This window comes from Manis pentadactyla, chromosome 4, assembly GCF_030020395.1.
Source record: "Manis pentadactyla isolate mManPen7 chromosome 4, mManPen7.hap1, whole genome shotgun sequence".
Taxonomy (NCBI): Eukaryota; Metazoa; Chordata; class Mammalia; order Pholidota; family Manidae; genus Manis; species Manis pentadactyla.
Window position 1 is genome coordinate 49,119,266 of NC_080022.1, and position 17,953 is coordinate 49,137,218.

Here is a 17,953-nt window from a genome sequence, read left to right on the forward strand (position 1 = left end):
AGCATGGGATGAGTTTCCATCTGTTAGTGTCCCCTTTAATTTCTCTTAAGAGTGACTTGTAGTTTTCAGAGTATAAGTCTTTCACTTCTTTGGTTAGGTTTATTCCTAGGTATTTTATTTTTTTGGATGCAATTGTGAATGGAGTTGTTTTCCTGATTTCTCTTTCTGTTGGTTCATTGTTAGTATATAGGAAAGCCACAGATTTCTGTGTGTTGATTTTGTATCCTGCAACTTTGCTGTATTCCGATATCAGTTCTAGTAGTTTTGGGGTGGAGTCTTTAGGGTTTTTTATGTACAGTATCATGTCATCTGCAAATAGTGACAGTTTAACTTCTTCTTTACCAATCTGGATTCCTTGTATTTCTTTATTTTGTCTGATTGCCGTGGCTAGGACCTCCAGTACCATGTTAAATAACAGTGGAGAGAGTGGGCATCCCTGTCTAGTTCCCGATCTCAGAGGAAATGCTTTCAGCTTCTCGCTGTTCAATATAATGTTGGCTGTGGGTTTATCATAGATGGCCTTTATTATGTTGAGGTACTTGCCCTCTATTCCCATTTTGCTGAGAGTTTTTAACATGAATGGATGTTGAACTTTGTCAAATGCTTTTTCAGCATCTATGGAGATGATCATGTGGTTTTTGTCTTTCTTTTTGTTGATGTGGTGGATGATGTTGATGGACTTTCGAATGTTGTACCATCCTTGCATCCCTGGGATGAATCCCACTTGGTCATGGTGTATGATCCTTTTGATGTATTTTTGAATTCGGTTTGCTAATATTTTGTTGAGTATTTTTGCATCTACGTTCATCAGGGATATTGGTCTGTAGTTTTCTTTTTTGGTGGGGTCTTTGCCTGGTTTTGGTATTAGGGTGATGTTAGCTTCATAGAATGAGTTTGGGAGTATCCCCTCCTCCTCTATTTTTTGGAAAACTTTAAGGAGAATGGGTATTATGTCTTCCCTGTATGTCTGATAAAATTCCGAGGTAAATCCATCTGGCCCGGGGGTTTTGTTCTTTGGTAGTTTTTTGATTACCGCTTCAATTTCGTTGCTGGTAATTGGTCTGTTTAGATTTTCTGTTTCTTCCTGGGTCAATCTTGGAAGGTTATATTTTTCTAGGAAGTTGTCCATTTCTCCTAGGTTTCCCAGCTTGTTAGCATATAGGTTTTCATAGTATTCTCCAATAATTCTTTGCATTTCTGTGGGGTCCGTCGTGATTTTTCCTTTCTCGTTTCTGATACTGTTGATTTGTGTTGATTCTCTTTTCTTCTTAATAAGTCTGGCTAGAGGCTTATCTATTTTGTTTATTTTCTCGAAGAACCAGCTCTTGGTTTCATTGATTTTTGCTATTGTTTTATTCTTCTCAATTTTATTTATTTCTTCTCTGATCTTTATTATGTCCCTCCTTCTGCTGACCTTAGGCCTCATCTGTTCTTCTTTTTCCAATTTCGATAATTGTGACATTAGACCATTCATTTGGGATTGCTCTTCCTTTTTTAAATATGCTTGGATTGCTATATACTTTCCTCTTAAGACTGCTTTTGCTGTGTCCCACAGAAGTTGGGGCTTAGTGTTGTTGTTGTCATTTGTTTCCATATATTGCTGGATCTCCATTTTGATTTGGTCATTGATCCATTGATTATTTAGGAGCGTGTTGTTAAGCCTCCATGTGTTAGTGAGCCTCTTTGCTTTCTTTGTACAGTTTATTTCTAGTTTTATGCCTTTGTGGTCTGAAAAGTTGGTTGGTAGGATTTCAATCTTTTGGAATTTTCTGAGGCTCTTTTTGTGGCCTAGTATGTGGTCTATTCTGGAGAATGTTCCATGTGCACTTGAGAAGAATGTATATCCCGCTGCTTTTGGATGTAGAGTTCTATAGATGTCTATTAGGTCCATCTGCTCTACTGTGTTGTTCAGTGCTTCCGTGTCCTTACTTATTTTCTGCCCAGTGGATCTATCCTTTGGGGTGAGTGGTGTGTTGAAGTCTCCTAGAATGAATGCATTGCAGTCTATATCCCCCTTTAGTTCTGTTAGTATTTGTTTCACATATGCTGGTGCTCCTGTGTTGGGTGCATATATATTTAGAATGGTTATATCCTCTTGTTTGACTGAGCCCTTTATCATTATGTAGTGTCCTTCTTTATCTCTTGTTACTTTCTTTGTTTTGAAGTCTATTTTGTCTGATATTAGTACTGCAACCCCTGCTTTCTTCTCACTGTTGTTTGCTTGAAATATGTTTTTCCATCCCTTGACTTTTAGTCTGTACATGTCTTTGGGTTTGAGGTGAGTTTCTTGTAAGCAGCATATAGATGGGTCTTGCTTTTTTATCCATTCTGTTACTCTGTGTCTTTTGATTGGTGCATTCAACCCATTAACATTTAGGGTGACTATTGAAAGATATGTACTTATTGCCATTGCAGGCTTTAAATTCGTGGTTACCAAAGGTTCAAGGTTAGCCTCTTTAGTATCTTACTGCCTAACTTAGCTCGCTTATTGAGCTGTTATATACACTATCTGGAGATTCTTTTCTTCTCTCCCTTCTTGTTCCTCCTCCTCGATTCTTCATATGTTGGGTGTTTTGTGCTGTGCTCTTTCTAGGAGTGCTCCCATCTAGAGCAGTCCCTGTAAGATGTTCTGTAGAGGTGGTTTGTGGAAAGCAAATTCCCTCAGCTTTTGTTTGTCTGGGAATTGTTTAATCCCACCGTCATATTTGAATGATAGTGGTGCTGGATACAGTATCCTTGGTTCAAGGCCCTTCTGTTTCATTGTATTAAATATATCATGCCATTCTCTTCTGGCCTGTAGGGTTTCTGTTGAGAAATCTGACGTTAGCCTGATGGGTTTCCCTTTATAGGTGACCTTTTTCTCTCTAGCCGCCTTTAACACTCTTTCCTTGTCCTTGATCTTTGCCATTTTAATTATTATGTGTCTTGGTGTTGCCCTTCTTGGATCCTTTCTGTTGGGGGTTCTGTGTATTTCCGTGGTCTGTTTGATTACTTCCTCCCCCAGTGTGGGGAAGTTTTCAGCAATTATTTCTTCTAAGATACTTTCCATCTCTTTGCCTCTCTCTTCTTCTTCTGGGACCCCTATAATACGGATATTGCTCCTTTTAGATTGGTCACACAGTTCTCTTAATATTGTTTCATTCCTGGAGATCCTTTTGTCTCTCTCTATGTCAGCTTCTATGCGTTCCTGTTCTCTGATTTCAATTCCATCAATGGCCTCTTGCATTCTATCCATTCTGCTTATAAACCCTTCCAGAGTTTGTTTCATTTCTGCGATCTCCTTTCTGGCATCTGTGATCTCTTTCCGGACTTCATCCCATTTTTCTTGCGTATTTCTCTGCATCTCTGTCAGCATGTTTATGATTCTTATTTTGAATTCTTTGTCAGGAAGACTGGTTAGGTCTGTCTCCTTCTCTGGTGTTGTCTCTGTGATCTTTGTCTGCCTGTAGCTTTGCCTTTTCATGGTGATAGGAATAGTCTGCAGAACTGGGACGAGTGACGGCTGGAAGGACTTCCTTTCTTGTTGGTTTGTGGCCCTCCTCTCCTGGGAGAACAGCGGCCTCTAGTGGCTTGTGCTGCGCAGCTGCGCGCAGACAGGGTTTCTGCTTCCTGCCCGGCTGCTATGGAGTTAATCTCCGCTGTTGCTGTGGGCGTGGCCTGGCTCGGGCAGCTACTCCAAAATGGTGGAGTCGCGTTGGAGCAGGAGCTGCTGGGAGGCTATTTATCTCCGTAAGGGGCCTCCCTGCTCCCTGCAGCCCAGGGGTTAGGGTGCCCAGAGACCCCGGATTCCCTACCTCTGGATTAAGTGACCCGCCCTGCCCCTTTAAGACTTCCAAAAAGCACCCGCCAAAACAAAACGACCACAAAAAAAAAACAAGAAAAAAAAATTTTTTTAATTAAAAAAAAAAAATTTTTAATTAAAAAAAAAAAAAAGGTGGTCGTTCGTTTTTCTTTATTCTCCGGTGCCAGCCTCAGGCCTCTGCTCACCGGTCTTTCTGCCCTGTTTCCCTAATATTGGGGTCCCTGTCCCTTTAAGACTTCCAAAAAGCGCTCGCCAAAACAAAGCAGCAAAAAAGCAAAAAAAAAAAAAATGGTCGCGCGCTTTTCTTATGTCCTCTGTCGCCCAGCCTCCAGTGCCTGCTCACTGTTGTTGCTGCCCTGTTTTCCCAGTATCGAGGGCCCTGCGCTCTGGCCTGGATGGCTGGGGCTGGGTGTTCGGCAGCCCTGGGCTCCGTCTCCCTCCCGCTCTGCCTGCTCTTCTCCCGCCGGGAGCTGGGGGGAGGGGCGCTCGGCTCCCGCGGGGCCGGGGCTTGTATCTTACCCCCTTCGCGAGGCGCTGGGTTCTCTCAGGTGTGGATGTGGTCTGGATATTGTCCTGTGTCCTCTGGTCTTTATTCTAGGAAGGGTTGTCTTTGTTATATTTTCATAGATATATGTTGTTTTGGGAGGAGATTTCCGCTGCTCTACTCACGCCGCCATCTTCCGCCCCCTCCTCAACATTTGATTCTTATTAGGACAATTTCATATTAGAATCCATAAACCCAAAATAATTCCTTTCTCTTAAAGTTTTGTGAGCTGAGTTACTTTGAGATACATTTAGCTTGACCTCCTTGTACTCATTAGTGTATCTTGTAAAATTTTTATGTAAGGAAATGCATTCTCACAATCCATATTTCAGCATTGATTAAAATATGAATAAGAATCCTAACATTTACTTCAGTATTATCTCTGGGTTCTCTTTGTCCCATTGTCTTTGACAATATAAAATTTATATTTAGCTTTTGCCTATGACATATTACTTGAACAAGTAGTCTATCCATATGCTCTTTATGTTTTCTGTTAAATTTTATTTATTGGCCATTTTCTTGCACAGCTTTTAAAGTCGATTTGAAATAAAATCTTCATAACCATTAATCAGAATCTGCATGTATGAACTGATGTGGTTAGTTTATTTTTGCTCTAGTTGGTCACATAAGCACAATTCTAAAGGGAAGTGCTTTGCCACCCAAATTATAAGTTGATTGAGTTAACTTCCTAAGCATTTCAAATATTTAGAACAAAACTGCACTAAATGTCATATAATGAATAAGGCAAAATTGGCCTGTAAGCTACAGAAGAGCTCAGAATTGTTCAGTTATATTTACAAAATCATTCATTTTTATACATTGTGTCATATAAAACAGTTTGATTATTTAATGTACCAAATTTAAAGCATTTTTATTTTGATGCCTTTGTAGGAAAAAATTTTAGCTAGCTTAAAGCCTCAGTCTGTTTCCAAAGTTCTCACAAAGTTTGCGATTTCTGTATCTCATTTTTTTTGTTGTTTTAGTCAATTGATAGTTTATTGGAAGAATCATTTTACAGCCAGAATAAAATTGTTAGTACATTTATTAGTTTTTACAGAGTAATGTATAGTCTTATTGTTATAGGGCTACCTCTGATAAAGCAAATAAACTGGAGTCAACAGTCGAAATATATCGTCAGAAACTACAAGATCTGAATGACCTTCGTAAGCAGGTGAAAACTTTACAGGATACAAACATGATGTATATGCATAATACAGTGAGCTTGGAAGAAGAATTAAAGAAGGCAAATGCAGCACGTACACAATTAGAAACATACAAGAAGCAGGTAAGAAAATATTTTGTTAAATTGATAAAGCTGAAAGAGCCTAACTTTTCTATTCCATTTGATACTTTCAGAATGATTTAAAAAATTGCCCATAGTTAGCTGTGAACTTATTATGATAAATTTCTTCTATTTGTAATTTTAATCCAAGGGTTGATAATTGTGTTTGAATTATCTAGGTCTTTTACCTTTCTATTGGCCTTTTAGCTTTTCTTTGGACATTGTAATGTTTATCAGCATTTCTGGTATCAAATAATAAATGCCTACAGAATGGAGCTATAACTTAAACTGTTTTGCTTTTTCTCAGTCAAGGTACAGAAGCATTAGAGTAGAACCATGATTTTTTTTTAGTAAGTTATTATTGGGATATTTAAAAATACATATTAAATCTCTTCTACATGCCATTTCCACAAATATTTAGAATTACACTATAATCTTATTATAAATGTTATTTCCAATCAGTTTCTCATTTACTCAATTCTGAAAAACTATCAGTATTATATGTTATTGTTTTCTATTTTTGTTTCTGACAAAAAGGTTCAAGATCTTCACATTAAACTTTCCTCTGAATCCAAAAGGGCAGACACATTGGCATTTGAAATGAAGCCGCTTGAAGAAAAACACGAAGCTTTATTGAAGGAAAAAGAGGTAAACAAAATATAATTGATAATTTAATGTCTGTCTTCTTTTAGTTTTTAATACTATCCTTGCTGTTCCAAGAATGGAACTCACATCAACCAGTTCTTCTATCTTTCTCCTAATTGAAACTGTTGTAAAAGAATTTCTTATAAAATTCTTCATGCAATCTTGTTCGTCTCCTTCTCAAGGGAAGATGAAGTCCTGGGTCATATGTTTCAGTGCATATTTTCCGGTTCTAGACTTGTCAACTTGAAGGCAAGAACCATAGATGCAATTTTTTTAACAGCTCTATCAAGATATAATTTACATACCATAAATTTTGTCCATTTAAAGTTTGCAATTCAGTGGTTTTTAGTATATTCGCAGAGTTGTGTAGCTATCAACACAATCTAATTGTAGAACACTGTCATGATTCCCTGTCCATTAGCAGTTACTTTGCATTCTATCCTTGGGAAATAGTGTTTTTCCAAAGTCATACTTCCAGGATGCTACTTAACACTTCTTTCAGAAGAATTCATAACAATGTTAAAAGGAAATAACAAGTCTCCAGCATCTCTTACACACCAGAATATATTCTGAATACTTTACAAACTTTACTCAGAACACCTTTGCAAGGGTTTATGTATCAATATTGCTGTTTTGACTGTATGATACTAAAGCCGAAGAGTCAAACTACTTGCTCTAGACAATGTAGCTAGGAAGTAGTGAAACTGGAATTCAAGCCATGATCTATTTGCCTCCAACGTCCATCCTTTTTTATTACTCTGCAGTTGCATATTTGTACTCTGTTGCATAATTACGTCCATTTAGTTCAAAAATAAACTAATAGGGAAATCAGAGCTTTCTGTTGTATAAAGAATATTATGTGATTTAAGCAAGAAAAAAATTACATCTTAGCACTGTAACTGAAACATAGTCATTTTTAATTAAGCAACAATCATCAAATTAACTTCAGATAAATTATTGTAAGCAAAAGTATATTTCCTGTGGGCAGAATTATATATTTGATTAATATAAACAATTCTTTTTTAGAGATTAATAGAACAGCGTGATACTCTGAAAGAAACAAATGAAGAGCTTCGATGTGCACAAGTACAACAGGATCACCTAAACCAAACAGGTGATTTTTGGTGGATTTAGAAAATTTCCTTTTAGTGGTAGAAATACTAAAATGTTAATCTTTGTTGTTCTTGTTGTTTAGATACATCTGCTACAAAAAGTTATGAGAATCTTGCTGCTGAGATTATGCCAGTGGAATATAGGTAAATTGTTTTCATTAATTGATTATTCATACTTAACATTAAAATGTGATTTCTGCATTTTTTTTTTGGTAAATTTCTTAGCCTCTAAGATTTAACGTTTTATGAGTCATAGTGCTCAAAATTACTTTGCCTCATCTGCTTAAATTTTGTAAATCATCTTGTTATTGCTACAGCAACAGTTTTAAAACTTGTCAGAAGTAAAATTTCACAAACTAGCTGAATAACATATTATGGTTTTATAATATGACCTTATTGCTTTGAAACTTTTTTTCCTATCCTTAAACTCCATGCAAAATCCTTTTAATAGTTAAAAAAATAGAATAGCTGTCAGGAGGAGGCAGATTAAGTAGAAATTACATAAAATAGAAATTTTAGAGGTTCCTCTTGACTCAAGTTTTATCTTGGAATGTTATTACTATGTTTACTTATAGACATTTGGCTAATCTGGTACTTTTACAGTTTTTCTATTTGTGCCAACACTTTTATTTTTTTACTTTAAACTTTTTATTTAAACAGCTTTATTAAGATGTAATTCACCCATTTAAAACTGTACAGTTTGGTAGTTTTTAGTATAGTCATAGAGTTATACAGCCATAGAAAGATAAAACTATCTATTTAGTTTTGTCATTTTAATCATTAGATAGATAAAACTATCTAATGTTAAAATATTTTCATTCGTCCAAAAAGATACCTGTACCTGTAACTCCAGCCCAGGCAACCAACAATCTATTCTTTGTCCATTTGCCTGTTAATAACAATTCACGTACATGGAATCATAATATGTAGCCTTTTATGACTGACTTCTTTCACTTAGCATAATGTTTACAGTTGTTGATTTTCCACTTATTCAGTTTTTTGTTGCTAAGACAGAGCTTCTTACATATTGAACTAGAAACCATCTGGCACTTTTAATTGTTAATATCCAGTGACAGCAATATCATTTAAAAAATAGCCATATGAGCCTGTATTTTAAAGTTATGGGGCTGACATTCATAAGAACAAATACTTAAATTAATTGAAATTAGTTCATTTTGGGAAATGTGATTTAGGAGGGCAGCAGGTAAGAGAGAATTACTTTTTTAATACCATTCATTGATCATTTACATTTTTTAAAATGTGTATGTAAACCTTTAGTAAAAAGCAAAAAATCTAGAGACATATGGTTGTCATTATAAAAGTATATTTAAAAATCTTATACAAACTGTAGTTTCTTAAATATTGCTTTTCACTTACATGTTTTCTAAGGATATGCTATGTATTAACTTCAGTGAATAGTTTCTAAATTATCAAAGCAAAATAATTGATATTATCCCTTAGGGATTTACATAGTATACATTTAATGATATAGTCTTATACCTGTACCTTTAAAAATTTACTTCTTTTTTGACACATAGTCTTAAAATGTACATAATTTTCTCTTAAACACTTTCAGGAGCTTTGGTAATACTCAAAAGTGATAGCTATTGAATAGATAAGAATTTCCTTTTTTAAAGTTAATGTAAAAACTCTTACATTTAAAACACTTAAGAACAAATTTTGCTTTCCAACATCAGAGAGGTGTTTATTCGACTGCAACATGAAAATAAGATGCTTTGCTTACAGCAGGAAGGTACTGAGAATGAGCGCATTGAGGAACTTCAGGAGCAGCTAGAACAGAAGCACCGTAAGATGAATGAATTGGAGACCGAGCAAAGGTGACGCTCTCCTTTATAACTGACAGTCATAGTGATCTAATTAGCTAACCACAAAATCTTGATTCACTGAAGTGGAAAATATCATTGTATATATAGATAATTAGGATTTTCAGAAGCTTAATTTTTTTTAAATCTCTCATTACACATTACTTTTAGCAGACATTGTTAACCAGGTTGCTGATTCCTGAATTTCATTTAAATGTCTTCACAATTACAGAAAATCTAACAAATGAATAAGTGACAATCTAGCTTTCTTCTGCAGTCCACTGAATAGATGAGACATAGATTTTGGAGTCAAATTTGAATCCCACCTCTACTTACTCACTGTTTGGTTCTGGGCAAGTTACTTAAATTCACACTTAGTGTCCTCAGCTGTGAACTGGGGGATACTTATTTGTATGTTGTCATGAAAATTACAGTTAATATGTTTAAAGCAAGTGCTGTACTTACTTGATACAAATGAGGAGTTCAGAAATTATATTTTAAAAAGTAACATTTATATAGTGCTTCCTATATGCCAAGCACTTTTCTAAGCACTTTTTTGGCTTCAACTCAGTAAATCCTCCCAATAACTCTATGAGTTAGTAACTCTGATTATGTCTTTTTTATGGATAAGAAATCCAAATTACAGGGAGGTTAAGTAACTTGACCAATGTTACACAGGTAATAAGTTCTGGATCCTTCATTTGAACGCTCTGTCAGTCAGATTCCTGAGTCTGTGCTCTTAACCACTGTACTAACCTGCCTTACATAAATAGCAGACTTTCAATAAAGGTATATGGATTTATGTGACCAACTTTCATTGGATCTTAGAGATTACTAGGAATTTTAGAGATACTTGAACCTTGTATGTATGCTATAACATCAACTGTGGTTAAAAGTAGAATAATATTTTACCTTTTTGAAGAGACCACTAAAATATTACTGTTCTATGCAGTTGAAACTATTTAGCACTGGAGATAATAAGTTTCAGCTTTTAGAGAGTCAATAAAGAATACAGGCATGTGAATAGGTAATTATTATATTATGTGATAACTGCAACAGTGGAATAATGGAGTAATATAATGGGTATATAATAATATCCATTAATTATAATGAGTATATATATATAAAGAGAGAAAGCCTCTCTCTTGCTGGTAACATTAGTGGAGGTAACTCTTAAGCAGGCTTTAAAGAAGGAGATTTTGCCAAGTTAAAAATCCATACTAGTTGCTAGTGCCAGTCTCTTTAATTTAAGTAGAGTCATGAAGAAATGGTTGTTAAATGGTGACCTTCCTCTTCTTCCAGTATACTGTGAAATCTGAAACAGGAAAAGGAAACCTAGTTTCCATTCATTAAAAATATAACTGTAGGAAAATTGAGCTAGTTTTCTAACTTATACCAGTGAGTACAGTGCAGAAATGTGCTTTTGCCATTGATACATACATTTGTTAAATTTTTTTAATGTGGAGATACATGCTTTGAGGATAAACATGTCTTCTAGTTTTAAAATATTTCCTTGAAAGCAACCTATTCCATTTATTGTACCAAGACACAGATCATTGTTCTGCATTTGTTGTGGCTGTTAAGTGTATACTCTATGAGTTGAATTCCATTAATGCACCTTTGTAGATCCTTAATTACTTTGACTTTCAATACAATAAACACATGATTCATCTTACAAGGCTGAGCAAAGAGCGCATCCAAGAATTGCAGCAGCAGATCGAGGACCTCCAGAAATCATTACAGGAACAAGGCTCCAAGTCTGAAGGAGAAAGTGTAAGTAACTTAGAAATTATATTTCTGCTGTGTATGGACTCTCTGTAATAAGCCTGGAAGCCCAAATTAATCTTGTATTTGAAGGTGGTACCCTCCTCATTGAAGGTACTCTTAAATACCATATTTATCTGCATAATAGATGCAATGATTTTGCCAACTTGGAGCCTATAAATTGATCATATGTATTGGAGGGTGATTTCTATCTGTCCTGCTTCAACAGCTATACCTAAATTCGTGGTAACTCCTGTTCGGGAGCATGATCAATCAGGCCTCCTGACTGAGGCCTTTACAGTTCTGCTGAGACCTAAGGAAAGTAATGAGCAGTCAGAATTGAAGAAAATTTCCAATAGGAAGAGATAATGAGAAAATGATTTCTACCAAAAGAGCATTCAAGAAGTGGATTATACTAACCTGCAAAGGACAGAAACCTTAATGCAGTCCTGAAGACCTTACCCTTATTCTTCCCTCCTCCCATAGTGCTCATGGCCTTGCCATTTCTAATGGTTTTTCATGGCAGATTATGAAGGCAGATATAAAAGGACTTAGAAGAGATCATATATTCTAAATTTGAATAAACCTAACAGTGTTTCTATAGTTTGATCTCTGTATGCAGAGGGAAAAAAATAATAACCGAGGGAAGAATGTATTTAACGAAAACAACAACAGAAAGTTAGGGCTAGATGTGTGTTAGATAAATAGTGCTTAAATAGAGTGTTAGGTGATAGACCTGTGTGGATGGGGCGACAGCTATCGAGAGTAAATGAAGAGATGAAAAGGAAGATTGAAATGGTGGCATTTCCTTTCTGTCTTTTATGTGCTTTATATGATTTTTTTCTTTTTCCCTGGGGACTTGGAAAATAGAAATCATCTCATGTAAGGCGGCATCTCATATGTGCATATATACGGTATTGTAACCTCTCTAATATGAATACTTTTTAAGCCACATTAGGGAATACTTTATAAATGGGATCTATTTGGGGGACTGCGTTTTGGATTTTAAGTTCATCTTTTAAGAAATATATATTGGTGCCCAATTTATGTTTCAGATTATATGCTTTAAACTCTTCAGCTGTTCAGATGATTCAGAACTGCTGTTGCAATTTAAATTACTCCTTTTCTTAAAAAGGAAATTTTGTTTAAAATTTTATTTAATCAAAATCCAGTTGCTTCATTTTGATGTTAATATTAAAGTATTTGCATTTATAATGACAAAGTTTTGTTATAAAAATGCTTATTTTAGTTTTTTAAGTCAATTCTTCATTAAAAGCCTGAAATCATAAAACGTGTATGTTAAATAAACAGTTCTTTAGGTATATAAGTGTTTGATACTCCTCAATATATCACATTCAGCTTGGATTTGCTATTTCTCTTCAAGTTCAAATTTCATTTCCATGGTGTTCAGAAATATGAAGCATTTTTTTTCTGCTATCGTACTCATTTCCTATCCTCCTTTCCTTTCCCCTTTGAAGTAAAAACTACCTAGAATGTTATGTTTTTACAAGCATGTCATTAGAAAAACAAAATTTTCAAAGATGTATAATTTTAAATAATACACCTTCAAAAGATACATAGAGATTTTGATGTCTGGAAAATTTATCATTGTCATAATAGTTATCTTACAGCAACTTTCTTTAATTTTTATAGTCCAGCAAACTAAAGCAGAAGTTGGAAGCTCATATGTAAGTAAAACTGATTATTTCATTTCAAATATGAGAAGGAAAGGGTTTTAAACTTTTCACATTTTGTTTATAAAAGTAAATAGCCTGTTGCTAATGGAGTGTTCACTACTGCCACCAAAAAGTGAAAAGCACAACATAAGCCAAAGATCTCAAGTGCTTGCCAGCGATCCCAAATTCCTCCTACATTTTTCAATCATTAATGTCATTTGAAGTTTATGAAGCAGAGAACTATCACAACTTGACTGTATGGAAATGTCGGATGTTTAACCTAGAAAATATTTCCTCCAACTTTCATAGGAAGTAAGGATGGCAAGGAGAAACATTTAACATTTTTGGAAACAATCATGTGCCAGGCAGTTTGCATCCTCACAACCCCTGTAATAGTTGGCAGGTAGTATTCTCATTTCACAGGTGAAGAAACTAAGGATCAGAAAGTGAGTTGGCCACAGTCCACCAATGTTAAAAGTGGTAGAAACCAGTTTTTATTGGCTCCAATACTCCATGCTCTTTCCACTACTTAGGGAAAAATTAACAGAGGTCCATGAAGAATTACAGAAGAAGCAAGAGCTCATTGAAGATCTTCAGCCAGATGTAAACCAGAATGGTAGGTATTTGTAAAAACCCAGATCAGACTGTATCTAAAGACCTGCCCTTTTTAGTTGAAGGATGAAAGAATGGTGTCATTGCAAACAACAGCTATGATAATTTTTAATGATTTAAGTTATAAATTATTTAATTTTAAAGCAAAAAAATGCAAATCTAATAAAATCAATTGATTGATATATAGGAGTATCAAACATTGTAAAATAAAACAGTATTAATACTATGAAAATGTAAATAATTATTAGGTTAAAATGAACTTCAAACATTACATAGGAAAAATGCTTTATTTTCTCTTATGATCCTTGTGATTACATTGTAAGGTGTATTTGCTCACTGAAATGCTTGATAGAAAGAAAAATAGCTACACAAAGCAGATTATATTTTTCAGAAAACAATATGAAATGATAGAGGATAATTGGTTATAATTCAGAAGTTTTAGATAAGAATTCACTACAAAGAAGAAAAAGTTTTCTCTTTTAAATTCTCTTATCAGTCTTTAGAAAATAATTTTTTTATGATAAATATCATCTTTTGTGTGAGGAAGGAGTATTTTACATACATAGTAATTGGTTATTTCATTTCATTTTCAATAATAGTGCAAAAGATAAATGAACTTGAAGCTGCTCTTCAGAAGAAGGAGGAAGATATGAAAGCAATGGAGGAAAGATATAAAATGTACTTGGAGAAAGCAAGAAATGTGAGTGACTTATCATGCCCCTGATTATAGCACTCTTCTTGTGTCTGTATCGCTTACCCACTACCCTGCCTCACCTGTCCGGTTCTTGGTGCATCTCCACATCAGTCCACATACTCTCTCCCTCTCACACGTCAGCACCAGATAAAACAAACATGGCTTTAAGGGGCAGTTTAAATGTGGACTATAGTGTTCTCATTAGAGAAAATGACTACTGTGATATGTGCAATCTTTAGTTCTTAAAATGAACATTGCCTTTTGTGAAAATTTAGCTTTTCAAATTTGTGTGAGATTGTTTCAGCATTTAGTTTAGATTAGACAAACACAATTCTAATGTTCATCACACTGTTCTTTTTCCTTCTTTCATATTTAGTCTTAAATATCTGTAAGTAGTGTTCTCATGAAATCTTTGTCCATGAATACCATTATATTTTCCTATTTAACTGTAAGAGAATGTTACTGTAGTCTTCTCTATTTACTGACCAAAAGAAGATAATTTTACATAAAACTTTAAACTATTGCTAATATATCTGCCTTTTTTATGTTTAAGTTTTATATTTATTAGGGTATAAGTAATACCTACAGCAACAGTAAACTGCCAGATCTCTGGGCCTAACCAGGCGGGAGTTTGTTTCTGGGTCACAACAGGTCTCATCAGTGGGGGAGGGCTCTGCTGCACGCGGTTATTTGGGCTGACAGAGGCTCTGCCCTTGAACATAGGGTTCCCAGGCTCACTTGACATTGTTTAACCCGTAGATGAGGGAGGACAGACTAGATTTCCTGGGGGATATGTAATGGTCAGGCCTGGGAACAGCATGAACCGCTTTCAGTCTCGTTTCAGTGGATAGAACATAGGCGTAGAGCCATACCCAACTTTTAGGGAGGTAGGGCTTGATAAACATTCAGGCAGTCTCTGCCACAGTTCAGTTTCTCTCAGTTATGAAAGTATAAATCCTTTTAGTAGAAAATATAGAAATGTTCCCAGAGATAACTGCTGTTAACCTTTTGGTGTATTTTCTTACAGTGCATTTTTTTCAATGCTTATTATCTCCATGATTATTGATCATAACATATGCACGCACACACACACACACAATTTGTATGATCATGTCACATAGATTTGTGATCATATGATTTGTATTTTTAACCTTAATTAATGATTTCCTCGTGTTATTCATATGTAATGTAATGTTTTTTGAGCACCTGTTTTGCTAAGCACTGGGAATACAGCAGTAAACAAGACACATACTTGTTTATGGAGCAGTCTTTGCAATATAAAATGGCTGCATAATATTCTTTTGAGTGGAATATGATACTTACTCATCATCCTATTTGATTTTGAGATGGGGATCTTCCCATATTTTGTACTGAATTTTTATATAACTTCTTATCTATAGGATAGTATTTCTGTTATACAAATTAGATGGTAAACAGGCTCCTGGATCACTTTCTGGATAATTTTCCACTTACAAGATTTTGTATGTTTTTTTTTTTTAAACAGGTAATAAAAACTTTAGATCCCAAGTTAAATCCAGCATCAGCTGAAATAATGCTACTTAGAAAGCAGTTAGCAGAAAAAGAAAGAAGAATTGAGATTTTGGAGGTAAAACTTCTATATTCATACATCTCTTAATTATTCTGTGTTATCCTGGTAATTAACTGCTGTCATATATTTGCCATTAATGATCAAGTTCCACAAGAAGTTGAAGTTACAAGTTAAAAATGTCATGTTTTAGTATACAATGTGTTTATTACAAAGCATCTCACTGGCTCTTAAGATTGGTGTCTGCAAAGTACCCTATTGAAGTCTCTCTCTCTCCCTCTATAACACTCATGGGGATATGTCTTAGTTTCTGACAGAGTACTGCGATAATGCTCCTTTTAAAATCATGTGGATGAGAGTTCACTCAGGAGAAAAACAAAGAAAACATGCTCACCTTTTTAGAAATACATGCCATAACCAAATTTTTCTTCTCTTATCTTCTCCCTGTTCTTCACCTGCACCTAAACAAACTAATCAGTAGAATTTCAGGAGAAGGAAGTACTTACAGAATTCTAGGGAACTGTTGAACTAAAGTGGCAGTCTTGGTTATTAGTCAAAGTTATGTTAGTAATGGCATATTCTTATTAATTAGCTGAATCTTTACACTTTAAAGTTTTTTTTGTGCCAATGATTACATCATTTTTACTAACTGGGTTAAGTATGTCAGTATGTAATTATATATTCATAGGTTTTATAATTTGGAATGTTCTAGTTTCCTTTGCAAAGTGTTTTACAAAACTATTTTTAATAATATGGTGATTTTGATGCTATTCTTGACGTCAACATATACTTCTTCATAACAACGCATGAGTAACTGGTTTGCACAGGCATGATGAGTTCTTTGTGCTACCTTGAAGTTCTTATAATTGACAGCTGGTTTCTTTTATTTAAAAAATTGATTTACAACTAGAAATGTTACATTTCAGAGAAACATGTTATATTCATTTGCTATTTCCTTTGTGTTATTTCTGAGCCAATATATATGCACTGTGTTGGAAATATTTGTTTAAAGACTTTAAGATTTACTTATCCAGAGTACACACCAGCCTTATATAACTTGCTATATAAGTGCTTGTTCAGGCCATATCAAGTGTAAAAAGCACTGGAGCACGCTCTCTCTCTGAAGAAATAGTAGTCATTCTTTAGGATCCAACTCAAATGTCTCTTCGTTTATGGTGCTTCCCCCATATACTTTAGGCAAAGTTAGTTATCTCTCCATAGTGATTCCATGTACTTTGAATTCATGAATTCATCTGACAATAGCATTGTTTTTCTTTATGGCATGTGTCAGAGTGTATCGTACCATGTACACAGTAGAGGCTTGATCTTATATCTGGGTACCCCCAGCATTAAATATGACATAAATCAGGGGCCAGGGTTTCAGCTTTAATGGTAACTTAAAGTTATCACCTCTTTTCTCTAGTCCTTAGTCTCTTCACTTGTAAAATAATGAGGCATGGACCAAGTTGCTCTGATTATTCAATGTGTGTGTGTACATCATTGTGGACTCTGGAAATGCAGCTCCCTGGCAAGTATGGTGACAGAACATGCCTTTAACTATAGGCTCTGAGGAGCAACTTCAGTTCATTCACACTTAACTGTGGGTCTTCAGTATGTGTATTAATCTGTAACACACTGCAAAAAATAAAAAGGAGAAAGGTAATACAAATAGTAGAGGTTATTTTGTCTGCCATCCTTGTTGGGAAGTCTGTGCCTGGAGTGGATAGAAGCCAGAAGGGCATCTTACCCCCTTGCTTCCTGTGTGCTTTTGTATCATGAGCAACTTGCCATAGGAACATTCACATGTTTCAGATTATAATTTTTTATATGAGCCATCCTTCTCTGGTACTCAGTGAAGTTAAGTAATTAGCTCTGTAGAGTAATTAAGAAATGGATGTCAGTCTGTAGGCCGGCATGGAAATACGGCCTCAACAGTCTACTGTACAGCTACCAAGAACTGAGAGAAAAATTTGTGCTAAGTTCTATAGGAGATTTTTAAAGGTTTTCTGCGATATTTTTTACTATGTCCTTCTCCTTAGTTTTGACTCCTCCATAGGTGCAGCTGTTTTGTCATGAAAGCCAGTTTGTTACATTTTTCCCCAGATACGGAAAACAGCAGCATAGAAATCACTAGTTTCTTGTTTCTGCTGTTGTGTACTATCTGTTCTACCAGTAAAATTACTAAAGTGAAGATTTACTAGTTACAAATAAAGGTGTCATGCATGCATTTCTCTATTGTTCAGTTTATGTTTTGAGTTTTTTCTGTGCCTCACAGTGTCTTCACATTCTCTCAGTAATGAGCACAGTGAAAAAATAATTCCATTTTTAGTAATTGGGGTTTATTTCTGGAATTTTAATAGTCCTCATATCTTTTTTCCAGAGTGAATGTAAAGTAGCAAAATTCCGTGATTATGAAGAAAAACTCATTGTTTCTGCCTGGTATAATAAGGTAA

General features: G+C 35.0%; 1 protein-coding gene across 1 annotated transcript in view; it reads left to right on the plus strand.

Moving 5' to 3' along the window:
- LOC130683214 (protein Hook homolog 1-like) overlaps nucleotides 1-17,953 on the plus strand; it is a 67,559-nt gene that overhangs the window by 43,224 nt on the left and 6,382 nt on the right. The window contains exons 8-18 of the mRNA XM_057499459.1: nucleotides 5,430-5,631; nucleotides 6,166-6,276; nucleotides 7,300-7,387; nucleotides 7,469-7,529; nucleotides 9,083-9,223; nucleotides 10,888-10,981; nucleotides 12,626-12,660; nucleotides 13,182-13,264; nucleotides 13,860-13,960; nucleotides 15,459-15,560; nucleotides 17,881-17,949. Of these exons, the coding sequence (XP_057355442.1) occupies nucleotides 5,430-5,631; nucleotides 6,166-6,276; nucleotides 7,300-7,387; nucleotides 7,469-7,529; nucleotides 9,083-9,223; nucleotides 10,888-10,981; nucleotides 12,626-12,660; nucleotides 13,182-13,264; nucleotides 13,860-13,960; nucleotides 15,459-15,560; nucleotides 17,881-17,949 (1,087 nt within the window). The remainder of the gene's footprint in view (nucleotides 1-5,429; nucleotides 5,632-6,165; nucleotides 6,277-7,299; nucleotides 7,388-7,468; nucleotides 7,530-9,082; nucleotides 9,224-10,887; nucleotides 10,982-12,625; nucleotides 12,661-13,181; nucleotides 13,265-13,859; nucleotides 13,961-15,458; nucleotides 15,561-17,880; nucleotides 17,950-17,953) is intronic.